Source organism: Zymoseptoria tritici, chromosome 1 (genome assembly GCF_000219625.1).
Source record: "Zymoseptoria tritici IPO323 chromosome 1, whole genome shotgun sequence".
Classification (NCBI taxonomy): Eukaryota; Fungi; Ascomycota; class Dothideomycetes; order Mycosphaerellales; family Mycosphaerellaceae; genus Zymoseptoria; species Zymoseptoria tritici.
This window is the reverse complement of record NC_018218.1, coordinates 1,204,541-1,230,075: the sequence shown is the minus strand read 5'-3', so window position 1 is coordinate 1,230,075 and position 25,535 is coordinate 1,204,541. Positions and strand designations below refer to the sequence as shown.

General features: G+C 48.1%; 6 protein-coding genes across 6 annotated transcripts; 4 read left to right on the top strand and 2 right to left on the bottom strand.

The window, feature by feature from the left end:
* Nucleotides 1-316: 316 nt before the first annotated feature.
* Nucleotides 317-3,426, top strand: MYCGRDRAFT_106880 (uncharacterized protein; the record flags this gene model as incomplete). Its single annotated transcript, XM_003857610.1, has 3 exons — nt 317-447; nt 580-629; nt 683-3,426. The coding sequence occupies 3 exons, from the start codon at nt 317-319 to the stop codon at nt 3,424-3,426; spliced, it is 2,925 nt and encodes a 974-aa protein (XP_003857658.1).
* Nucleotides 3,427-4,731: 1,305 nt separating this feature from the next.
* MYCGRDRAFT_88884 (uncharacterized protein) lies at nt 4,732-5,421 on the top strand (the record flags this gene model as incomplete). Its single annotated transcript, XM_003857611.1, has 2 exons — nt 4,732-4,809; nt 5,080-5,421. The coding sequence occupies 2 exons, from the start codon at nt 4,732-4,734 to the stop codon at nt 5,419-5,421; spliced, it is 420 nt and encodes a 139-aa protein (XP_003857659.1).
* Nucleotides 5,422-12,630: 7,209 nt separating this feature from the next.
* MYCGRDRAFT_32587 (uncharacterized protein) lies at nt 12,631-14,112 on the top strand (the record flags this gene model as incomplete). The annotated part of the gene is made up of 1 exon (XM_003857612.1): nt 12,631-14,112. One exon carries the CDS (start codon nt 12,631-12,633, stop codon nt 14,110-14,112), a length of 1,482 nt encoding a protein of 493 aa, XP_003857660.1.
* Nucleotides 14,113-14,583: 471 nt separating this feature from the next.
* MYCGRDRAFT_65235 (uncharacterized protein) lies at nt 14,584-16,507 on the top strand (the record flags this gene model as incomplete). The annotated part of the gene is made up of 2 exons (XM_003857613.1): nt 14,584-16,355; nt 16,415-16,507. The coding sequence occupies 2 exons, from the start codon at nt 14,631-14,633 to the stop codon at nt 16,505-16,507; spliced, it is 1,818 nt and encodes a 605-aa protein (XP_003857661.1).
* An 889-nt stretch (nt 16,508-17,396) lies between these two features.
* Nucleotides 17,397-18,652, bottom strand: MYCGRDRAFT_65233 (uncharacterized protein; the record flags this gene model as incomplete). The annotated part of the gene is made up of 4 exons (XM_003855947.1): nt 17,397-17,841; nt 17,897-18,252; nt 18,313-18,442; nt 18,498-18,652. 4 exons carry the CDS (start codon nt 18,635-18,637, stop codon nt 17,397-17,399), a joined length of 1,071 nt encoding a protein of 356 aa, XP_003855995.1.
* A 5,313-nt stretch (nt 18,653-23,965) lies between these two features.
* Nucleotides 23,966-24,949, bottom strand: MYCGRDRAFT_52181 (uncharacterized protein; the record flags this gene model as incomplete). The annotated part of the gene is made up of 3 exons (XM_003855946.1): nt 23,966-24,358; nt 24,414-24,720; nt 24,773-24,949. Coding segments are annotated over 3 exons (867 nt in total), but the record flags the coding sequence as incomplete, so codon positions are not given.
* Between the last annotated feature and the right edge of the window lie 586 nt (nt 24,950-25,535).

The window sequence follows — 25,535 nt, the reverse complement described above, 5'->3', positions numbered from 1 at the left end:
GAACGCGCCGTCCTTGGCCTTGCTGTCTACTGTAGAACTACCTACCTTAGTGTCTACAGTAACCACCACCTCACCACAACCACCACCACCACCACCACTGCTCCGTCGGCGAGGCTAATTGTCGCATGACGCGCTTGTCATCGGCACGCCATCCATCACCAAGGTACCACAAACGGCCTCGATGCGCCCGATGTTCGCTGCTGCAGGTCACGCATGAGAGGACCACCAACTTTTGTCCGCATCGCCATCGGCTCTGGACCGCATCGGCATTGAGCGGTCACGAAGGAGAAGACCGTAGAGGGAGTCAGGATACAGCATGGCCCCTGCCAGGACTGGCGCGAGCTCGGCTCTGGCTGGATCTATCCTCTTGGTTGTCCACGACTTCATTGCGCGCAGCCCGGATGAGCTGAGTCTTGCCAAAGGCGATCGCATCGAGCTGATTGAGAGGTGCGAAGCTACCTTGAAGGCACACATGATAGAATTTGCTCTAACAAACAATATAGAGATGACGACTTTGGTGATGGCTGGCATGTGTCTTGTCTAAACACACACCACAGTATATCCACTGACCGTGAACAGGTTTCTTGGAAAGCACCTAAACAACGGCCTGACAGGCCTTTTCCCCGAAGGTATTGCGCGTGCGACGACCGCAGGCATGTGGCAGAATACTGACAATGCACAGTATACACCACACCCGCGCCCAGAGGCACACTCGCTAGCAGTACGAACGCGACCAGGATTCAATCCGATGGTGGTCCGCGAAGAGCGGCGCAAGTCACTGTCGTCGGGTCTACACCATCATGGGGCCCATCTTCGACGAACACGTACTCTATGCCACCCACTGCCAACACCACCAGTGCCTCCTCCACCCCGTCACAAACAGCACTGCGTTCATCGCTACCTTCGCCCGCCGTTGCAGGCAACCGGAACTTCACCATTGCGACCGACTCGCCGGTTATGAGCGAGACACTTTCAGTCATCGATGAGCACATCACAGATATGCATGCGCCGCGCAACAGTCACTACTCGAATAAGCAAGCACTGCGCCAATCATTTATTGCAGGCCACGAGACGGACGAGGAGGAGCATCAAACATATACCGAAGAGGAGGTGATGGGCTGGACGCCGAAGCGAGTGGCCGAATATCTGGAGGACCATGGAGTGGAAAAGCCGCACTGCGATGTGTTTCAAGAACAGGAGATCAGTGGGGAGGTACTGCTGGCCATGGATCAAAACAGCTTGTTCATCAAAGAATTCGAGCTTGGCTCCGTTGGACGTCGACTCAAAACCTGGCACAAGGTCAAAGCACTGCAGGACGAGGTCAGACAGAGCCACAACTTGATCGCAACGAGGAGTGTGTCCGAGTATTCCGCCGGCTTCGATCCGGACGAGTTGCCCACTGCTGGCGGTGCCGATATGGGTCGAAAACGGACATCGACGTTGGGCACGACCAGCAGTCCACGAGCATGGGTGCCCCCAGGGCATAGCAGAGAATCGAGCAGAAGCGGAGCATTTGTGCAAGCATCGACGTCGTATTCTGGAGCGCCGATTGCAAAGGCACAAGAGGACACCATCTCCCCTCTGCAAAGCATGACCTCCATGGCGCGCGCAGAGAACACGTATCGGCCATCTGCACAGGGTGTCCGTAATTTACAACATTCGCGCCGTCATTCAAGCATCGACTCCACCACCTCTGATGGCGCGACCCGGACATCTCACCGGAAACAGCCCTCTTTGGAAAAGGCATGGCTACCTGGACAGCCAGGATACAAGAATGGTCGACATCTTCACTCCATCAGTACCGAGTTCGAGGCGCCGAAGGAGTTGAGCAGTTCTCTTGCTCCAGGATCACCCGAAAACGTAGATCGTGGCTATTTCTCATCGAACGAAACGGATTCGCGACACCGTAGGAACGTGTTGACGAAACGGCATTCTGCGTCCATCACCCCTGTCCTGTCGAACGATGGCAGCGACGGGCCATTCAAGCACATTAGGAAGCTCAGCGGGACCTCGTCCCATTTCAGCAGGGCAAGTGGGGCCTCAGAACCGACTACTCCAGGCGGGACCCCCTTGAGTGCCAAAGAAGGCTTCAAAAGGGTCATGGAGATGAGCTTTGGTGGTTACCGTGGCTCGCCATCAATTGCTCTAAACGAATCCAACCTGGACAAGCCCAGGACCAACGCCCAACCGATGATCAGTCCAATAGTCACCAAACTCGAACCTGGTCCACGATTTTCTCCGAACGCCATGACAACCAGTCCCGGCAGGATATTGGAAACTGGAAGCGATGCATCGAGCGACAAAGCCGGCCCCAGTCCATCCGGACTCAACATGAGCATGTTCTCCGCGGCTAGAGCTAAGATCCCTGGATTCAGATCGATCAGTGATGCGGTGACGAAGGAGGAGAAGAGTAGCAAACCCGTCACTTCACCCACTCGCACTGGCTCCTCATCACCTAGTACTGAATACCAGAGCGTGGATTACAGCAAGTCAGACCACACATCTCGTACCTCTGCTGGGTCCGCCAACAATCTCATGCCACCGCCGCCAAGCACAAAGAGGCCCCGTGCTAGAACGAAGAAACTGACGTCTGCATACACCCGAGGCCTAGAAAAGAAGCCCCCTGCAGAGCAAATGACCACGTGCGATTATTCTGGCTGGATGAAGAAGAAGAGCGGATCGCTCATGTCTACGTGGAAGCCGCGCCTTTTCATCCTCCGCGGTCGCCGGCTGTCATACTACTACTCCGACGATGATACCGAGGAGAAGGGCTTGATCGACATTTCCTTTCACAGAGTCCTTCCTGCACACAACGAAGCTCTGACTGGACTCCACGCCACTGTCACGGGCGCGGCTGGAAATACTGGTAGTCCATTATCTGGCAGCACGCCGACCATTGCAGAGCAAGATCTCCGGAACCATCCTGCCAAGCAAGGTGAGGAGGGTAACGAAGGTCTCTTCATTTTCAAACTTGTGCCTCCCAAGGCTGGACTCGCGAAGGGTGTCAATTTCACCAAGCCAACGGTGCACTACTTCGCAGTCAACTCCCGCCAGGAAGGCCGACTCTGGATGGCAGCTCTGATGAAGGCCACGATCGATCGAGATGACACCAATGTCGTTACCACGACCTACAATCAGAAGACAATTAGTCTTGCCAAGGCGCGCGCTAGGCGCGAGCGTCCTCCGGCATTGAAGGAGCTTGATGGCGACGCTGAGGACGACAGCATCAACGACGCTGGACTAGGAATCGATGGACTGAGAAATCCTGCAGCAGTTGCAGGTGCTGAGAATGATGACTTGGCGACTCCGGTTGACAGTCTCTCGATCCCGCCATTGTCCAGCATTGCTACTTCGATGAACGACTCCGACACTGATGGTTTGACCCAGGCCGAGCGGGAGTCTTTTGCGGCGTTGACGACGCCTTGAATATACGCACTACATCATATACTGGACACAACTTTTTTAGAGACTAATTCGAGAACTGCGAGCATTGAGCAGGTTCGATTGGCCACATCTTGAGATTCTGACTATTTTAGAGCTTCGAAAATTGGTGTTGGAGTGCTTTGACGCTTAGATTTGCTGGACCGGAAATGGCATGGCATGGCATCGCATGACAAGGAAGCATACGGGGAGAGGGGACGCCGGAGGAGACAACATCACGACCAACGACATACCTAAGGATATATCTCTTTTGTACTTAACCAACACCAGGGGAATGGAAGGTGGGCGGGACGACCACGGCTGCATGTTGCAAGAGAGAGAGAGAGATGTCGATACCCACGACCGCTATCATTCATACGGAGGATGAATATTTGCACATGGTCCATCATGGTGCCATTCGCTGACAACTGATGTTATGTAGCTACGCCATTTATACGTCGATTTGTGCCATGTACAATTAATTGGTCCTGCTGCCCTTTCCTTCTTTTCGGACCATTCGCTTTGGATCAAGGTGCTAGACTCGGATCTTTCTCAGCTCCCTTTGCCCTCCTGGTTGCCGCGACTCGAATTGTGTGCCGAGCGTTGGCTCAGGATTTCGAGATAGGTTGGTAGTCGGTGGATGTAAGGCGGCGGAGGGTTGTCTTGCTGGGCTGTGGATGTGCAACATGTGAATGCGGAGTTTTTTCTGCTGGCGTCGTTGTGCGTCTGCTGGTTGTTTGGTGGCTGAGAGGTGTTGGTGGTCGATGGAGGCTTTGACGGGATCAAAGATGGGTGTTGGTTGTTGGACATTTTTGAGTCTTGAGAGATATGTCGTTTGACGGTTGGCTCGAATGGTAGGTCGATTGATCGATCGACGGAGGGTTTCACCCGAATGGCTGACTGATGTAGTAGTTTGCGGTTGGTATGCTTGGTTGATCGATTGGTTGCGTGCGCCAATGGTCTCTGTATGGTGATGGTTCAAATGCTTTCAAAGGATTGTGACGACAAGCCTCTAGACATTTATACAATCTTGATCTACGCATGTTGCTCTTTCAACCGGCAGTAAAAGCTATAAGCTGAACAGGCAACGATATAGATAATGCCATGGGTTTCCATGACCTGCTGTTCAATGACACAGGTGCATTTGCTTTTTGTTGTTGCCTGGAACCTGAAGTAAGCACTACGCACGCTTGCATACCTGATCGATGGAGAGATTTGTTTGACTTGCCGGAGATGATCATGATGACAAGAGAAAAGGTTGCGAGGACCCGTTACTGGGTCTCACAGGCCGGCAGACCCAGGTGTCACAGCATGATGCATCAAGCAAGGCGGTCCACAGCAGGCATTTGCTCCGCACTCGGCGTAAACATTTTGACCTTCGGCTTCATTGTAAGTTCGTATCTCCATGCGTGTAAAGCACGATGATAAGATCCCGAGCTCGGGCAATGGCAAAGCCTTCGTTCCGTCTCCCAAAAGGTCATTCGATGGACGAGGAGATCACGGAGGCTACGCGAGCACTGCTGGAGTGCGCAAACAGATGCGTGTCCCGACCGCCAACTCTCGACAACTATGTCAACTACATGGCCGCGCTCTCGATTGTAGTCCTCTTCAGCCTGCTGGTTCAATGGCATCACAGATCGTATGATGCTCGATTCACAGATCTCGTTCATCACCGTTTCTTGCTCGGAACTGGCTCGTAGCAACCATCCCGTCCTGTCGATGGAGCTCTCCGTGGTTTACGCGATCTGGACTCTTCTGCCAGGCACATTCGACGGCATGAATCTCTTCACTCATGCTGACTTCATGCGAACTCTGGTGTTCATTCCCACCGGAGTGACGGGAGCAGTCATGGACACCGAGGGCGCCGAAGAGGAATGTCTATGCCAGATCTGCTTGACGGACAAGGCCAACGTTGGACAACTCCCTTGCGGCCATCACGGCTGTAAAGAATGCCTTGTACTCATGGGCCACAAGATCCAAAAAGCTTGCCCGATATGTTGACGTCCGCTCCTCAGCGAGCACGACCGCGCTGTGTTCGTGCTGAAAAAAGCAAGCGTTGCTTGCACGGCCGTGAGCATGTCGATGGCGTACTTCACTGGAATCAGTGATGGCGGCAGAAAGAGGTCCTGACTTCTGTAGTTTTAGTGGCCTCCTATGTTGTGATTGGACTTAAGCTAAGTAGAAGAAGACCTCTAATTAGCAGGTATATATTATTATGCAGAGAGAATCTTAAGTATAAGATTCTTACTTTAGCTATCTATATATAGGAATGCCTTAGCACTAGTTACGTGCACTTTACTAATAGTTAGTCTAATAATCTATAACACTCCCCTATTAGCAGCTGTATTATTACGAGCTGTCTATTACCTAAATATAGTAGGTATTTACCTACTACGTAGCTAATACTCGGCTTTAGCTTGTTAAAAAGCATCTTCTTTTAGCTTTTTTATTCCTCTACTTTATAATCTATATCTCTTATCTATTTAGCTAATTTATTAGCTAATCTATTATCTATCCCTTATAGCTATTAATAATATAATCTATATTACTAGCTATAGCTTCTAGAAGAAGAGTAGCTTTCTTTATCCCTAAGAAAACCTTCTAGTAAGTTATTAATAAAGCAAGAGCTATTAGTAGTAGAGATTTCTTATAGATCTATAAAGATAATTCTATAGTATATTAGATTATATATTAACTTATTAAAGGAGAGATAAATAGATACTATAATAAAGTAAATATTAGGGCTTAGGGTCCCTTTTCTTTTATAGCTTGCTTTAATAGGTTTATAGCTAAGCTTAATAAGGATCTCCTTATTATAGACCTTATTAATATAGTAATAAAGGAGCTATATAACCTAAGGAAGTAGGCCTTCTTAGTAAAAAACTATCTTAGTCTAATAACTCCTAATCCTTAAGGATTTGTATTATACTATAACTAGACTCCTCTTAGCTAAATATTAAGCTCTAATAAGGCAGAGATAAAGTAGTAGTTAGTAGTATAGCATCCTATATATATTCTTCTTAAAATCCCTTCTTCCTTAATAAAAACTAATATTCTCCTAGGCTTTAAGTTAAGATTCTAGGGGAATTAGCTTAGTCTTTTAATAGTAGTTTTAGGGGGGCAGGCTGCAGGTTTTAGGATATACTCTAATACTTTTAGGTTTTTATAAAAAAGTTTTCCTTTAGCTAGGTGTTTTTTTTATAGTTTCTTAGATACTTTTATAGAGGTATATAGTTACCTCCTTTCCTTTATATAGATAAAAATAAAATAAGTATTCTAAGTATTATACTTCTTAGTTTTATAATAAATAAAATAGTATAATTCTAGGGAGGGAATCCTTCTTAAGTAGGAATGTAGGTATTAAGGTATAAATTTAAGAGCAATTTCCCTCTTTTTATTAAGGGCTAGTTAGTCTAGTAGTATAATTTCTAATTACAAATTAGAAGGTTATAGGTTTAATTCTTATATTAGCCTTTCTTATATATCTATATTAGCTGCCTAATATAGATATATAAGTATCTTTTTGCTAGATTTATAGATCTATATATTAGAGGATAGTATTTAGGGATTTTAGTTTTGTTAGATAGTCTATAAGCTGCATATTTATCCTTACAAACTCTACCTTAATACTCCCTTTATTATATTATTCTCTATAGTAATAGTTCCTAAGAGAGATATATCTTAATCTTTTAGAGTTAGTATAGTTTTCTATAAGGCTAATAGCTAATTAATTATCTACTTTAATAAAGATAGTAGAAATGCTTTTAGCCTAGGTAAAGGGCTAGAGCTTATTAATAAGATTCCTTACCTAATTTACTTCTCTTATTACCTTAGTAAGAGAGAGGTACTTTGCCTTAGTACTAGATAGTACTACTTCTTTCTATAGTTAAGATCTTTAGATAACTAGGCCTCCTGCAATTTTAAAGAGTATTCCTAAGGTAGACCTAGATATACTAGGATTACTAGTAAAGTTAGAGTCTAAAAATGCTTTAATCTAAATTTGCTCCTTAGTTTTCCTATATATAAGGTACTTGTTAATTATGCCTGTAATATATCTCTAGATATATTTAGCTACCTAAATATATAAAGGTCCTAGGTTCTAAAGGAACCTTATATAATAGTTAATAGCAAAACTAATATCTAGTCTAGTATAGTTTAACAGATGTTGCAGTTCCCTAATAATCTTATTAAAGAGATTATAGTCCTCCTTTATTTCCTTATCTTAGAGGGGTTTAAGGAGGGTATTAAGGGGGTATTTAACACTCTTTGCATTACTAAGACTATATCCTTAAAGTTTATCTCTAGAATAGTATTCTTAAGAGATAGATATAGAGCTATCTTTCCCTTCCTTTAGGTAAAGTCTAAGAAAGATATTAGTATTAATAACCTTAATTATATACTTCTGCTCTAATCCTTTAATTAGCTTGTTAATCTTATAGTCTAACTATTTAAAGATCTAGAAGTTATCTATATAAAGGAGAATAAGGATGCCTTTTCCTTAAAAGAGGCAAGTATCGCTAATAGTTCTTATTAGACTAAGCTTTTAGAAAGTGTCTATAGCATTATAATACTAAAGAGTAGCTGCCTGCTTAAGCCTATATAGTCCTTTCTTAATATATATAATATATTTATAGGCATCTTTCTTAAAGAGATAAGCTCCCTCTAGTAGCTTAATAAAGATCTACTTATCTAGGTTTAGATTTAGGAATATAGTCTTAATATTAACTTATCTCCTCTTCTAGCTAAAGTTAACTAAGAGGGACAGAAGTATTCTCCCTATTATAGCTCTTAGGGTAGGAGCAAAGGTATTAATATAGTTAAGTCCCTTCCTTTATATAAATCCCCTAGCTATCTATTTAGCCTTATACTTCTTTATAGTTCTATCTAGGAGTACCTTAATCTTAAAGACCTATTTCCTTATAAGAGGGACTTTCCCCTTAAGGAGGGTATTAATAAGTTTCTATTTAAGGCATCCTATAAACTTAAGTAACTTAGCTTCCTTAATAATAGCTTTCTCCTATTCCTTATAGTTAGATCTAGAAAGAGCTTCTTTAACTATCTTAGGATTAGACAAATTAGGATTTGTTACTTTAAGTCCTATCTTCTAGATCTTGCTATAGTCTTTTCTTATAACTAATCTTCTACTTCTTAAGAGTCTAAATATACCTAAGCTTTTAGGACTTACTTTATTACCTAATTTTTTAAGTCTCTTAAGGCTTCTTCCTACTTTCCTCTTTCTTATAATATAAATATCTAGGAAGGGAGTTATAGCATAATCTTAAAGGTCTTCCCTTTTAGGGTAATTCTCTACTAATACTTAATATTATAGCTATATTAATAAGGTATTAGCTTACTCCTAGAATCCCTTAGGACTTCCTTAGAATCCCTTAGGACTTCTTATTTCCTTAGAAATATACTCCCTCTAAGCTAGCTAAGAGGCTTCTTTATGCTTAATAGCCTCTAGCTAATTAGGCTTAGACTACTTATATTAGTTATCCTAGGACTATATATCCTAACCTAATATTTACTTCCCCTAAGATATTAAAAGGGAGGCTTAGTTTCTCTCTCTCTATATAGTATTAAATATATTCTTTACTTCTTAAAGATAAGAAGTAGTAAGAGGTTAGGTATCTTACCCTTAGGCATCCTAGCCCTAATCTTAATCTTTAGTATAGATAATATAGACTTCCTATTTTATAGTAATAGGTTATATTAGTTATAAGAAACTCTCCCCCTAGAAGTCTAAGGTAGTAGGTATTATACTATATACCTTATTCTTATTATGTATTATATAAGGAGAGGTTATAATCTTATATTAAAACCTAATAAGGGTAGATAGTTTAAACTTCTAAACTATATAGTTAGTTAAAGTATTCTCCTAGAATCCTAGATTCTAGTATTTCTCTATTCTAGGATAGAACTTCTATAAATTAGGTCTTCCCTAATTATGTAGATATACTTTATATCTAAATCTCCTAACCTTTATTAGATTAATATATAGAGTTTTAGTATTAAGATCTTAATTAAATTCCTAAAGAGGAATCTTATTAGTTAATAGGCATACTAGCCTATTAGTAAGGAAGATTGTATATATAACTGTAAAACTCTAAAGAGGGAAAGGTAGGCTAGAGTTAATTATTATTGCTCTTGCCTTATTAAGGATAACCTTATTAGATAATTCTACAATTCTATTCTACTTAGGAGTATAGGGAGCTAAGAAATCCTATCTTAGTCCCTTATTCTCTGCAAATGTAATTAGATTATTATTATTAAACTCTCTTTCTTTATTTAAGAACTAGATCTTAACTATCTTTTTATACTAGTTAAATATCTTAGTAGTCTATTTCTTAATAATTTGTATAGCTTATAATTTAAGCTTATAGAAGATAGCCTATCTCCTTCTTAACTTTATATTAGTAATTATAAGGATATACTTGTATCTAAAGATATCTAGTAGAAAGATTAGTCCTATAATGTTAATATAGACCTTATCTAATAAGGATTAAGGTATTAGTCTTAGAGTTCTTAATACTACTCTTTATAACCTTATAAGCTTGTATAGCTTATAGTACTTAAGTATAGATATATTAATCTACTTAAGTCCTTAGACTTAAGCCTTTATTATACTAAGAATCTTATTCCTTATATAGCCTAGTCTCTAGTACTATCTTATTATATTAGCCTTAGGCATAGCAAAGGCTAGATAAGATATATTCTTGTTAGTTATAGAAGTAACTTTAGTACTCTCCTTAGGGAGAGAGATAGTTGCATTCTAAAGGATTAGAACATTATAAGTAGACTAAACCTTGCCTATCTTCTTATTATTCCTTAGAATATATAAAGATAGCTTATCTAGGTAGACCTTATACTTTAGCTAGAGAGTCTCTATTAAGATAAGGTTATAATTAGAGTTAGGAGAGTATAACATATCTTATAAGGTAATATTTAACTTATTCCCCTTATACTTTATTATAATCCTTATACTTCCTAAGTATATAATTATACTTTGTCTAATAGCTTAAGAGAACCTAATTAGGGTTTCTAGGGGTTTAAGGTCTAAGAACTAGGACTTATTATTAAAGAAGTAGTATAATATACTAGAATCCTAAATAATAGTATTACTCCTTTATATTTTAGTAGTAGCAATTACTACTCCTGCAAATAAGCTATCTAAATTAGAGCTTAAGCCTATATTAGAAGAGGAAATAGGCTTAATTACTATAGTACCTTTTCCTCCCTTCTTATTATATCTTTTACTCTTATCTTAGGACTTCTTCTTATCCTTATTAGATCCTCCTTTTCCTTTATATACCTAGGACTTTAGGGCCTTATTAGGGTACTTCTTAAAGCAATCTATATTTATATAGATATAATAGGTATACTTAGTATACTAATTATTATCTACTATAGTACCCCTAAATCCTCCTACTATCCTCTATATTTATAAAGGAGGTTCCTTAATTAATAAGGTAATTAGCTCTTTAAGAATTATATTCTTAATATAATAGGATTATCTTTAGCTTCTTAGGTATTCTAGATAGTAGAGGCCCTAGATAAAGAATAGCCTAATCTACTTATTACTAAAGGTAAGCTTTAAGACTAGAATGTTCTTAGACCTAGAGTATTATTCTATTATAGAGATATACTTATAATACTACTTCTAAAAGTCCTTATAGTACTTCTAAGTATTTATTCCTTAGATCTTAATATTACTAATTCTAAGAATCCTTAGGCTATTATAAATATTTATAATTATAACAGGCCTATAAGTAGCTATAATAGTATTATATAGTTCCTTAGCTATCTTCTCTATATCCCTAAAGTTAGGCCTTAGAGATTAGTTAATCCTTTTGCTAATAATCCTGTATATAATTAGGTTATACTTATACTAAACTTAAAGAGGAGTTAATCTTAGTCTATTAGTTAAAATAGGTTCTATTATTAGAGTATCCCTTCCTTCTTTTTAGAAAGGAGTTAGAGCCTAGGAGGATAAAGTAGTACTCTCCTTAGTTAGTAGAAAAGGATATTTAACTTTAATTCCTAGCTTTAGTTAGGCAGGGCACTAAGGAATATTATAAAAGATATAGCCTAATACCTCCTTGTCTATAAGGGCTGCTTTAAGTATCCTTAACTAGTCTAAGAAGTTACTTCCCTTTCTTAGAACTTTATTCTTCTTCGTAGTCTTAAACTTATTAGCTTATATTACGGCTATTATTATAACTAGCTCTTTCTCGGCTTGCTAGTTAACTGTCTAAATAGTATATAGTAAGGTTCTAGTAGCTGCGCTTAGAATAGACAATTCTTCCTTAAGTATATAGTAGTTACGCCGGGCTTATAACCTATTATAATTAGACTTAAGCTAAGTAGAAGAAGACCTCTAATTAGCAGGTATATATTATTATATAGAGAGAATCTTAAGTGTAAGATTCTTACTTTAGCTATCTGTATGTAGAAATGCCTTAGCACTAGTTATGTACACTTCACTAATAGTCAGTCTGATGATCCACAACATCCTAGAGTTCGTATAAATAAGCGGAAAACAACTCCATTTCGGCATCTCGGTCGATGACAAGCGACAGTGCACAGGTGCTCCAGTGCATTCCACGTGCTCTGGAGGGGCCTAGTCGCAACTGTGCTGAACCTTTCCATCACGGCCTGCATGAAGCATAAGGTAGCTCTAGAGGAGAGATCTGGTTGTTCAATCGTACATCTGAAGCAAGATCTTGCCCCGCCATTAAATCCCTGCAATAGTAAGGTACAGGCACCGTCAGCACGCGAATAAGTGAATTGCCTGACCTTAAGGTACCTACCTTGTATGCGCCGGGGACCCTAAGGGACAGCGCCTACCATTGGTGTGCAGAGACACCGTCTTCCGAAACATACAACGACACTCGCAACTTGTATCGGCTTGCTACTGCACGTGGCGGTCGTACACATCTCCATTTTGAATTCTGGAATATTCGACCGTCATTTCCAAGACTTGATGCACTACCAGAACCATTCCTGTGGAGAAGGGAGCCGCCTCGATCGGTCCTCCTGCACATCTGCCCCCTGCGCGATCATCTGCAGTGAGCTGCCCCACCGATAGATCAATCGAGAGCCGTGGGCCTCTGGCGCCGGATGTCGTATCAAACTCATGGCCTCTCCACCATGGGCCCTGCGGCCTATGGCGACGGTAATGGGGACTTCAATATGGACATATCATTGCCGATGGACCTCGATATCGATCTGACCGGAGGCGCCGACCAGACCTTTGGCGGAGGTATTACACCACAGCACACAAGCAATGGACATAGCATCTCGAACGCTCCGACACTCTCGGCGCATCCGCAAGCACAGCAGCAGCAGCTACACCAACAGCAGGAGACAAGCCTGACGGGAGCTGGCGCAGGTCCGCTACCGACAGGTTTTGGAATGTCCACGCCCTCCAACAGCAGTACCCTGACCGAGTTCACGAAGCGTCGCAACTGGTCGCAAAGGATCATCGAAGAGCTGAAGGACTTTCTACACATTCTCACACCCGACGGGCGCATTCTATATGTCTCGCCTTCGTGCAAAGTCATCACCGGCCATGATCCGCATACACTCATTGGGAAATTCATAGGCGAGTATGTGCATCCGGATGACAGTGGCATCTTCATGCGCGAGTTCAACGAGAGCATTGCCAGTGGAAACGGCTTGCGATTCTTCTACCGATTCAAGAAAGATGATGGAACATTTATGATATTTGAATGCGATGGACACCCACATATATCCCCCGAGCCTCCGGGGTCACAAAGCTATGGCCAAACACCGGCGGGCAAATCGCTGGCGGTTGCTGGTCTATGCAGAGGCTTCTTTATGATGGCGCGACCATATCCCACGAGAAATGCTGCGCTACTGGATTCATTCCTCGAGCACAAGATTGAGAACGAGCGGCTCATGAAGCGCATTGAAGAGCTCAAGCGCGAAGAGCTGGAAGAGAACGCAGAACAGGACAAGCTGCTTCGAGAGCAGGGCTCACAGACTGGTGTGACACAATCAGAGTCGCGCACCTCCAAAGCACCTGGCGACGCAACGTCCGAGGCGCAAGTTACTGCTGCTCCGACACCAAACTATCAAGGCATGCCTCCCCCGGCAAAGCCTACGATATCAAATACTGCGTTGACGCGGCAGAACTTGGACAGTGCTCTTCAGGCGCAAAGACCAGACAGCATCGCCGACAAGATGTCACGATACGAAGCCAACAATACCCATCTGGAAAGCATTGAGCTGCTGACAGGTCTTCGCTACCGAGATGGAGAACGCAGCCACGGAATCAGCACAGGAGACACATCTCCGGCTCTCATTCGTGGCGACGCAGGCATCGCCATCCTATTAGATCGCGATCGGGAAGGCGCGAAGAAGGAAAAGAAAAAGCTCAAAGTCGCCGACGAATACGTCTGCGCCGACTGCGGGACTCTCGACTCGCCGGAATGGCGGAAAGGGCCCAAAGGACCCAAGACGCTTTGCAATGCCTGTGGTCTACGATGGGCGAAAAAGGAGAAGAAACGCTCGGGTGTCGATGATGGAAATACGAGCAGTCCAGGTGGTGGCAGCATGAGTATGCATGCATCGACGCCACTTGGCAGCCAGATGGGTCTGACATCAATGGGGAACCCGCCGGGTATGCCAATGCACAACAGCAACGAGAGCGGTGGGAGTAGCATGTAGGAGGGAAGCATTGATGTTACGAAGGCGTTCTTGGCGACTAAGGAGGGTAGAGCTTGAACATGTTTGGGCATTGGATCTTGGGGTTTGTTTTATGCTTTAGCCCAGCGTACGCGCTGCGGTCTGGCTGTTCATTGTGGCATGTTGATGATGATGTTGGATGGTTCGTGGTGGGTACATGTGCATATAGCTCTTGCATATACAAGAAACGGATGAAGAACGTACTGCTGCAGTCTATCATCAAGCACCTTCAAGTCAGAAGAACCTCTTGCAAATGAAAGGCAAGCTAGCAGAATGTCTCTAGAGTGTGTGCAGATAATCGAGTAGAATATGCTATTAGAATACAGGTACTCCGACGTACGATCCGCCCGCTCTGCCGCAAGGTCCATCTCCGCTTTTGAAGAGCTTCGAGCATTGCCGCGGAATACACGAATACAAGTGACATGGCGCACCTCCAATTACAGGACCTATAGCATTTGCTTCTCGCCATCGCCGCCTGCTGTCATCTCTGAACCCTCACGATGGCCATCTCAACGCGACTGGCCCGCCGCCGACTGCTCGACTCCGCCCTTCAATCTCGAACCTCCGCAACGACCAAGTCCAACCGGCTGGTCAGCTTTCGCAGCTACGCCACAGAGAACCGCAGAGAAGAGCGAGAGTCGTTCAAAGGCCAATTGTACCAAGCCACACACGAGCGCGTCCAACGCGAACGAGAAGAACAAGCCCGATTCGCAGCCGGTCGAGAAGCACAGAAACGATCCCGCGGCGGCAATCCTTGGATCTTCCCCGTGGTATTGGCCGTCGGTGTAGGTGGAGGATGGTTTCTAGGACAGAGTGCACCGCCGGAACCTTCGCCTGCTTCGACTCTGCCTTTGTCGCAGGTCGTACCGCCTAGACATGATGTTGCGCCGGTGACATTGCAGGCTGCGTGGAGTGATTTCAAGGCAATCGTAGGGGAAGAGAACATTTCGACGCAGGAGCATGATTTGAAGTCACATGCTGGGAGCGAGTGGAGCTCACACAGAGAATTAGATGGAGACGTGCCTTTTGCGATTGTCAGGCCTGGGACTACGGAGGAGGTATCGGAGGTGATGAAGGTGTGCCATCGGAGGAGGATACCGGTCACGGGATACAGTGGAGGGACGTCGCTGGAGGGACATTTTGCGGCGACGAGAGGTGGGATATGCATTGACTTCAGTCGGATGGATAAGATACTGAGTCTACACAAGGAGGATTTGGACGTTGTGGTACAGCCAGCGTTGGGTTGGGAGATGCTGAATGAAGAGCTGGCTGAGCATGGCCTTTTCTTTCCTCCCGACCCAGGTCCAGGAGCTATGATCGGAGGCATGGTCGGGACTGGATGCTCCGGCACGAACGCATACCGCTACGGCACGATGAAGGATTGGGTGCTGTCTCTCACGGTCGTGATGGCCGACGGAACGATCATTAAGACCAAACAACGACCGCGGAAGTCCAGTGCTGGCTACGACCTCACACGAATGTTCATTGGCTCCGAAGGTACTCTCGGCCTAGTCACCGAAGCCACTCTGAAAGTCACTCCGAAACCTCAAACCACAAACGTCGCCGTCTGTACCTTCCCGACTATCCGCACGGCCGCTGAATGTGTGTTCAAAGTCGTCGGCGCAGGCGTACCCATTGCCGCTATCGAGATCCTCGACGATGTCCAAATGCGCTGCATCAACGAGTCCGGTAACACTTCTCGCTCCTGGAAGGAAGTCCCTACACTCTTCTTCAAATTCGCTGGCACACCATCCAGCGTCAAGGAGCACATCAACATCGTTCAAGGTCTTGCTAAGCAATCCGGTAGCAAGTCTTTCGAATTCGCCCGCAACCAAGACGAGCAACAAGAGCTCTGGTCCGCGCGCAAAGAAGCACTATGGAGCGTAATGGCGCAGAAGAAGAACCCTGGCGACCGGGTGTGGACGACCGATGTCGCGGTGCCCATCTCACGCCTTCCGGACATCATCGAGGAGACGAAAGAGGATCTCGACAAGTCTGGTCTGATCGGTGCGATTGTGGGACATGTTGGCGATGGCAACTTCCACGCGATCATCCTATACAATGAGAAGACGGAACACGAGATTGCGGATCAGGTCGTGCATAAGATGGTCAAGCGCGCGATTGAGATGGAAGGCACAGCGACGGGTGAGCATGGCGTGGGATTGGTGAAGAGGGACTATTTGCCGCATGAGATTGGAACGCCGGCGGTGGATTTGATGAGGAAGGTGAGTTTGATTCGCTGTTCTCCCTGATTGAAGACAATTTTGTGACTGACGTTCTGCAGATGAAATTGGCATTCGACCCGTTGTGTTTGTTGAACTGCGACAAGATTGTGCGCGTACAGAAGCCAGCACCGGGTGAGGTTGCGGAATGGTAGGACCATCTAATGGTGCAGCGTGTACACTGTCAGAAACGTGAAGACATGCAGGTTGTGTATGGTCTTGCTCTGCCACTGCTCTCTCAAGCCCAGATGGAGTGACGTTTGTCCTCATGGCTCACAGAAGCACCATTTCACGGCTCATTGGCAGCAGCTGAACAGCCTCTGATAAAATTCGGCACATTCTGCACAAGGCCGTCTGAAGCGCTACTGACCCCGACCCCCCCAAGCACATTTGACCATCTTCAGCCAGATGCAGTCTCTCTGACGTCCGCCTGTGGCTCTCCAGCCTTCCCACGCTTCATAAATTCGGAGATCCAAAACCCATGCCACATTGGCAAGCAAACTTGGGGAATATATTCGTCGTCGATACTCCTGAACGCCATCGCTGAGAGTGCCGAGAAAAAGCAAGCACACAAGCAAAAGAGCCACTAGGCTTCCCGTCGCTCTTCATGGCCTGCACATTCACCCATCCTCCACGCCGTTTCTGCTTTTCTGATTCGTATCATGCGCCTTGCGGCCTTCGATGGATGTCATTCGCACGATCGTAGCTTGAATCAATGCAGCTGGCGATATCTTGATGAATACAGCAGGCACATCGCACGAGCGCTCATCTTTTAACAAATACGCTCCTGGGTATCGCGGTCGCTGTTAATATCAATGCGAGGCCAAATTGGCGCCACTCGTTTCGGAGTCGGTCTCTCGCTTCGGTCATTCGCTCGGGGAGGTCGGAAAAGGTCGAGTGACATCCGTCACGTCTCAGCTCATTGGTCTTCTTGCAGTCCACACATGTCTGCGGTCTCCACGTCAGCAACAACCACATCTACGCGAGGTCCCGACGATCCACAGCAGCTACATCCAGCCGATCGGCTAGAGGTACTCGTCACACTTACAGATTGATATACAGCGGCAGCTCACCCTGCTGCACCACCTGCAGCGCCCTAGCACAGATCTGCTCAACATCTCGCGGCGACATGTTGAGATAGCGCGTGAACAGCGCCATGCTCATGCCCGTGAAAGACTGCGATCCCGTGTAGCCCATCGTCATTTGATAGCCGTGCGCGAGCTGTTTTTCCTGCCGGTCACGACGGTCGCTGCCGCAGAGAGGCACGCGGACTCGTTTGTGACTGACGTCGACAAAGCCCGCGCCCTCGAGAAGGGACTCGGTGTCGTCGCGGTAGGCTAGAGGTTTTCCAGCGCGCTCGGAGGCTTGCAGCATCCAACCCCACCAGTTCCAGAGATCCGTTGCGTTGTGCGGGAAACCCGAGGCGTAAGACCGAGGCGTCCAGTCGATTTCGACGTGCTCGATTTGACCCGTGCCGGGTCGTAATGATCTGCAATGTGGTTAGTATGGCTTCATGCGGACTCGGTCATAGAGTTAGCGCTCACCTGTAAGCCTTGGTGTAGTGATCCGACCAATTCGGCACGCAACCGAGCAGCTGAGCCATGTGTACGAGATCGACAGAGGAATCTTCTACCGGCCATCTTGGGGCAGTGAAGTCGACCGATGATCGGAAGTTCAGGCGACCGTTGGACTTGACTCCAGCGGGAGGCTCCTCCATGTCAATCCCAGTGATCTCAGCTCCGGGATATTTCGTTTCCATGTCGAGCATCCAGAATCCAGTTCCATAGCCGATGTCGAGAATTCGCCGAGGATTTGTTCGGAGGACGGCAACGTGAAGCTGATTGTTTAGTGCAACCTGGTATATCAGAGAATGAATGACATCCAATCGCTCAAACTCGATCTGGAAACAAGGAGTCAGCATCGGAGCATGTTTTCGAGTGGAGATACTGTCGAGTCGTACATCGTCCGAGGGAAAAATGTACATGTCATTTTGGATGCGATAATACGTCCTTCCCTGATCGGAGAAATGTTCGACGGCAGTTGAAGCGCTGGAAGCAGTTTCTTGTCTTAACAGAGCTGCAATCGGCACTCTAGCAATGACAGTCAATTGTTGACCCTCTCCACGACTGTTCAACGAAAATATACCTTGACATGGTCGCCGCATCCGCTGCATGGGAGGATCGGGAGGGTTGGCCAGAAGAAATGGGAGCAGGCGTTGCGTGCAACGCGAACATTCGTGGGTGTTTTGGAAAGGTCCGTGGAGGTTGAGAGAATATCGCAGTCATGTAGCAAGTAGCAAGGCCCGACAATAATGGCGGAAGGTTTTCGTTCGGCGGATCGGGGAGTGGCGGCGAGAAATGGAAGGTGATGTTGACGCCGATGGGATTGGAAGGCACCTGAAAGCAAAAACACGCCACCCAACGGTCCACGGTACGGTCTGTGCCGAGATCGAAAGAAGAACGATCACTTGAACAATGGTCGACGACGAAACGTACAGGGACGGAACTCTTGTACAACGCGGTGCAAACTAGCACTTCGGCCAGCGGCGAGCGGGGACCCTTCTGATATTTCAACGGGCGGACTACCTGCTACTTCTTACTACTGCTGGGGTCCAGAGCGGGCTAGTCCAGCGACGCACAAGACAAGGACGAGACATGGGCGCCAGAGGAGTGGGCTGCGGAGCACAACAAGGTTCACGGCCGACGCATCACTGTCCCGCCCGAACCGATCAGAGCCTTCAGAGGAGTTTTCAGTCTAGTCGGGTGGGAACACACTCCACTGGAGAGGAGGTACCACTGCACTGGATCCGACCTGTCTCTGCTCGCTCCACCGCCGCCGCGTTGGATCGATGTGTGGAATGCCGTGTGTATCGAGAATGCATCGGGAGGATGCAGTGCTGGTCTTGGAGGACAGCCTCGAAAGAACGCCGATGCCACAGTAATGGTCATCTTATACCACCCTACAAGTCTATACATACACTCCCGCACCCACTTGCTCTCCGAAAGACGAGATCATGCATTCTCTGCGAGCCGTCCGTTCGGTCTCCTCACAGCCAGCTGATCTACCCTGAACGTTGCATGACAGGGGCCTGCATGCCCTAATGCATCTTACCAGTCTGTCGGGAGGACGAGGCAAGTCGGTGCATCGAGCTAGAGCACGCAAGCAAAGATACGAACCATTCTGGGCAGCAGGTGCAGTAGCGAACGGAGCATTCTCGTCCATTCACTTGCCGCCTGTCTATGCATTGCAGCCCTCACTACTCTGGGCCCGAAGCTGCAATATACACCGGCGAAGTGTCATGCGTCAACCTTGGCCAGCTTCATGCGTTGCATTGAGAATGTTCTCGGAAGTTTGCTGAGCTGATGGATATGCACCCATCGTATACGCTTGTGCATTACGCCTGCAGTGCGACCTCGCAGACCAGCGGTTCCATTCCCTCGCGAGGTTGCACAACATCAGTAAGCAGCAGCAGCAGCAGCAGCCGTAGTCGTACCAACATGGCCAGACCGACGCATGCCGATGGAGCAGGTCGCCGGAGCTGTGTCATCTGCCGAACGAGAGGAAGAGAGAGAGAGCGTGCGACGCCGACGAAGATGACCAGGAGCCCTGTCGCCTCGCGCCAGTACTCCGTACCCGCTCTGCATTCATGCGCAGAGTGCTGTGATGACTGTCTGCGGTCCTCTCCGTTCGCCTCGCGCATCTCCCTGCTCGCACTCTATGCAGGAGGGGCGTGGCAGACTGTGCCTGCGAATAAGCGATCAACCCCTTCCAAGTGATACCACCGTCGTCCGGAGCATGCTCTCTATTTGCTCACACCGCTCTACCACAGTACTGCCTTCGCGCCCGCCATAGCTCCACCAACATCCAGCCCAACGTTTGAGATCTGGCCCACAGCAGCGGCGCCTGGCTTGATGGCTTGACTCGTGTCTCCTCCCACCGCAACGGTCCAAGATCCGATGTGGGCGGCTTTTGGGTACGGCTATACTTCTGGTACATGCATCTTGCCTGTCACCCTCCCAAGCAGTCGGGGTGCGGCCCAGCGTGTCGGTCGAGGCGCGGGAATTTTCCTCGTCCAAGCACCTCAACACCGGTCCGAGCTATTGTTTGACTACTCTGGATATATCGTGAGCCACGCATTGCATACGAGACGTGCAGCTGCGTGTGAAGAATGCACCTGTCTCGGCCACCCACAGGCCCGGACAGAGCGCACTTCGGAGCCTGAGGATATGAGACAAAATTGCCCGCCATCCTTTCTTCCACTCGAACTTGGCCGGCTTTTCTCCGAGCGGGTCAAGTGGAACTGAGACCACACGCATCATCGCGCAGACAGCATCCTCACTTATCATCCTACGAATGAAACTGATGCACATGACGAATGATCTACTGACGAGTGACCTACTGACGAATGATCTACTCACGAATGGATGAAACAAAGCCACTCATGCTGGATCTCTACAGGAGCACCTATCCGCATGCGTGGTTGTTGACGAAAGGATCACATTCTAGATGCGGGCGTGCGTGTCTCTAGGCAGATCGCACCTGGCCGTTGGCGCATGATCGCAGGTGCGCCGTCGCATGTGTCCTGTTCGCTGTCGCCAATAGACCGGGACGTACGCCGATGCAATTGATCCGCAGCACACTGTACAGAAGCCTTACACAACCGCACGCCAAGTACAATCGATGCTTCTTCTACGCGGAAACGAGACCATCTCGAACCCTGCAAGGCACCGTTCCAAGCCCGCACGCAGCACGCACGTTCAGGAACGGCCAGCCATGTGTTTTGAGCCGGTCCATGGTACGCAATCCCGACACACAAGTTTCCAGAAACGCCAAAGCCGCTCGCCTCCAACGGTCGACCCAAAACTCCCGGCGTTCTTTCGCCACGCGGCCACTGCGATGGGACACATCCTCACACGAGATCGCATTGATCGTTTGGAGCTGTCTGCTGTTCAGCAGCCAACAGTAATGGCTATTCGTTCTCGATGCGGCTTGGGAAGATGCAACCGGAAAGTCCAGCTGCCGATACAAAACGTAGACGTGCATGTCTCGGAGGCTGGCGACTTGATTGCGTTCGATATCGCTGATACCGTCGAGCGTATTTGGGGAGAAGCGTGCTGGACAGCCGAAGCGGCATGGAGGTCTATACCTCGCGGTCGCCTTTTGTATTGGATCCTGCACGACCTGCCCAACCCGTCCGGCTTCCCGGCAACTTCACACCCACGCACGCCCAATGCCGTCGACCTGCAGGTGAGTACCGGAAAGTGCGATTGCCCTTCTAGGATACGCGACGAGAAGTACAGCGCCGCAATCTGGGTCGGAATCCTCGACGCATCTATCAGAAACCTCCAAACCACGAACTAGTGTTGGCGACAGGCTTGATCCTTGCTCGAGCCACGTTTTCAAGTGAATCTGGTAGACGGTGTGTGATCCGACGAGTCGGGACGCACGTCTGGACGCTGAAGACCCGACGGTCAATGTGAAATGGACGAGCCGTTTCTCGTCGTCGCGAGGACGGCGATTTCTCTTATGGTTTCGATCATGCTCAACTACTCAAACGGTCAACATCGCAAGAAGCGGTCCCTGGAATTAGACCCACCCTCTTATAGCACTTACAGCAGCACATCCCATCGAGCACGCACAACACTGATCCGCTGTCCAGTGCCGTCCATTGAAGGGGATCTCGCCACCTCCGCCACCGTCAAGATTCAGGAGACTGGTCATTCTTCCGGCAAGCGGTGTACCACCGTGGCTTCCGCGCGGCGTCCCAGACGAGAGTCGTACGAGAGTGAGCGTCATTCGTGTCTGGCAACAGAACGCCACAGGCGGTGGCCGCGCAGTACTGCTCCGACCAGTCGGGTCGCATCTCACAGAGTGCGTAGCGTACCTCACGAGCCGTTTGGCAGCCTGTACCCACTACACGCCATGAACGACTGGCCTCTCTACGATCGCAGGCCAGATGGATATCCATAGTCTTGCCGGTCGACTTCTCTCCTATGTTTGTGATGTGTCCCGAAATCCTGGGTCCACCATGGAGCGAATGGCGCTGGCGTACAAACTGTCGGCGGCATGCCAGCGGAACCTACGAGATTGACAGCATAGCATCGGCCGTACGCATTGACGTATCAAGACACATGAACCCAGCCTTTCTCGTTCTGGCATCTGCGTCATCGCTCTGTCTGTGTGATCATATCGAAAGCAAGCCCCATCTCGCCGATCTCAATCGATCACAATCTCACGGAAGGAAACCCACATTGCAAATTTCATTCCCAGGGATGTGATATCGTGCTAAACAAGACCCCCAGTCTCCTTGATCAGACTAGCCCAGGTATATAGGCGAGGGTACTGCCACGCGAACAAGACCAGCATCCTGGCGCGTTCGCCTCACCGCAAGATCGGAGTGGATCTTCGTGGGTCCGGTCCCATGTCGTCGGGACGAGACGGCTTTGATATTGGCATCTATTTCAATGGCTTTGCAGGTTCGGCGGGCAAAATATGCTAAAACGTAAAGGTCCGCCGATAGGACCGCTGTGAACACTTTCGGCCAATATACACGCCCGTTACGCATATCCACCCTCCAGCACAACGGTGAAAGATGCCTTCTCTGTTGCCTCGGCGAGGTACACTTCCAATTCATCCTGGTTCTCAATCAACCAGCTGTCCTCGGTTCCATCCTCGTTCTTGACCACGCCACTGATTTTCACTACCTTCGCGGCGCCAGCCTTGGAGGTCGCAGCTGCATGCAGAGAGTCCATCGTAGCACCCGCCAGTTTACCAAGCCACATCCGAGGATGATTGCCGACGACTTGTGAGCCAGGCGCGAGGCGAAAGTAAGCCGGTGTGCTTGCTTGAGCAGGCTGGGGTGCTGTTTGCTGTGGTGGAGATGGTTGGATGAAAGGCCCAGGGACAGCGAGTGCAGGATCAATGTCGAAGTCCATGTCGTTCTGCTGTGGGTAATTGCTGGGCGGCAATTGTTGCGGCACTTGAGTAGGATAGCGTCCAGGAAGTGTCGCTTGAGGCTGTCCTGGTTGCATTGGCCAGCGTCCTAACTCGTTCGGCTGGCCCTGCTGAACAGCTTGCTCCTGCGCCTCACGAGCCTTTTGCGCCTTGCCAACCTTGGTCCGAGGAGGGGTTCCAGCCCAAGCAGGCCCAGGACCTGGTCCGTATTTCCCGCCTGGCGGCTGAACCATCTTGCGCAAGCCACGCTTGAGTTTGTCTTCGCGGAACCGCTTCATGGTGTCGCTGCAGAGGATGTCTACGCATTTATTCGCACGAGGATCCGGAGTGTATTCTGAGGTTGGAGTCAGAGCCTGAGCGAGTCTTTGGTTTTCGTTGATCCACCGCTGTCGTAAACCCTGAAAGTACTCCTCGCCGCAAACTAGACGTGATTGGAAGTCGACTGACGCAAATATCTCGTAAAGTGTTCGACGGATGGCTTTGCTCTCAGCAGGATTGATGCGAAGGATATTGTTCGCCTCTGCTATGGTGATCGTCTTCTGCTGAACACGCATTCGCTTTGTCACATCAGCGCAGATGCAATCCAGAGCGTTAGCTTTCTTGTCCAGATCAGGTTGAAGTGGATGCAACATTGCGCTGAGATGCATGTTCTCGCGGATGAGTCGTTGTTTGGACCCTTCCCAGATGCCATCCTCGCAAAGCGTCTTCTTGATGATGCCCCGGTCCTCGCAAACAATCTGGAAGTCTTTGCGCACGGTCTGGTACATCTCATTCGAAAGATGTAGGAATGCTTTGCATTCGTCGAGGCTGGTTTCGGAGGCGTAGCGTGGCTCTGTACCTGGAGCGTCCGGTGGAAGGTGTGCCCAGCCTCGAATGCGACGTCGTCGCTTCCCTGACTGCAACTTCTGGTCGCTTTCGACCTGTAGTTCGTACAGGCGTTGCATCTGGTGAGCTGCATCTTCAGGCGCAATGGGCTGAGCGAGCTCGTCCGCTTCATTAGTCGTGGAAGGCTCTCCGTCGGGTCTGCCTTCTTGCGCTCCAGCCGCGGCTTCCTGTGAGGTGTTAGCACACCGTAGCATGGTACTCCCGCCAGTGTGCTCCACCTACCAACTCTGCCATGAAACCTTCGGATCCCCTCTTCCTCTTGCGTGCCTGCTTCTCCTTGTCGCCGCTCGGCTTGTATCCCGCGTCACTGCGCAGCCTCAACCCATTCTGCTTCCATAACTTGCTGAAGTCATAGTTCCTCAGCTCCCATCCCTCCTCCGCAAGCGTTTGCTTGATGTCTTTCTGGCTGACATTGTTCTGCCATAGCTCTTTGATGCGCGCCAGCACCGTATCCTGCTCTTCAGGTGTCAACTTCTTCTTGTTTGGAGCGAATCCCCATAGCTGGAATTGTCGAAGGAAGCCTTTGCGACTGTTGAATTGTCAGCTATTGCAAGCGCGAGTAGCACTACAGGAGGCCATACCATGGCAAGTCCTTCTCGGTGACGTTGAAGTGGTCCGCAAAGTAGCGGGCAATGTCTGCAGCGGTCTTCTGCTCCTCGACGTAGAGCTTGTAGCAAATGTCCCTCTTGTCGCTCCAGTCGTACTTTGGAGGACGCCCGACCTTCTTCGCCCGCGGTGTATCGTCCATGTTGTTGAAGTTGAAGTTGTTTGAGTTGTGTCGTTGACCGTAGTGTCAAGTGTTCATTGTCGTTGACCGTAGCAAGTGCGCGCTCATGCTGAAATATATCGCCCGTGACAGTCTGAACGCATCTTTCCATCCACCGTCCTTTGACAGCTTGGAAAGGCATGTCCGATGTCAGACCGCAAGCACCGCTTCTCAACGCCAGAATCAGGCCTGCCAAATTCAGCAGAGCATAGTAACGCTGATGTGAAAGACTACCAGACGTCGATCCTCAGGAAGAAGACAATGCCAAAGCAGCATCCGCTCTCATGGCAGTGAGAAAGACAGATCGAACGGCATGCATTTACGATGCCCGGCCGCCACAAAAACGACAGCGAGTAGGCTGCCCAAGACATCATTTCGCTGATTCCCTGCTCCGATGCCATCAAGAATGATCACCCAGCCAGAGGCCTAATATGTAGGCAGCAAGATCGTCCTGTCCAGGCAAGAAGTCGAAGTAGACTCACGTAGCTTCATATCGCCGGATCTGGAATCTTCAACATTGTGAGTGCCTTCATCTTTGTTCATCTTTATTGTGGTCTCCGCTCCAAGAACACTGCTTT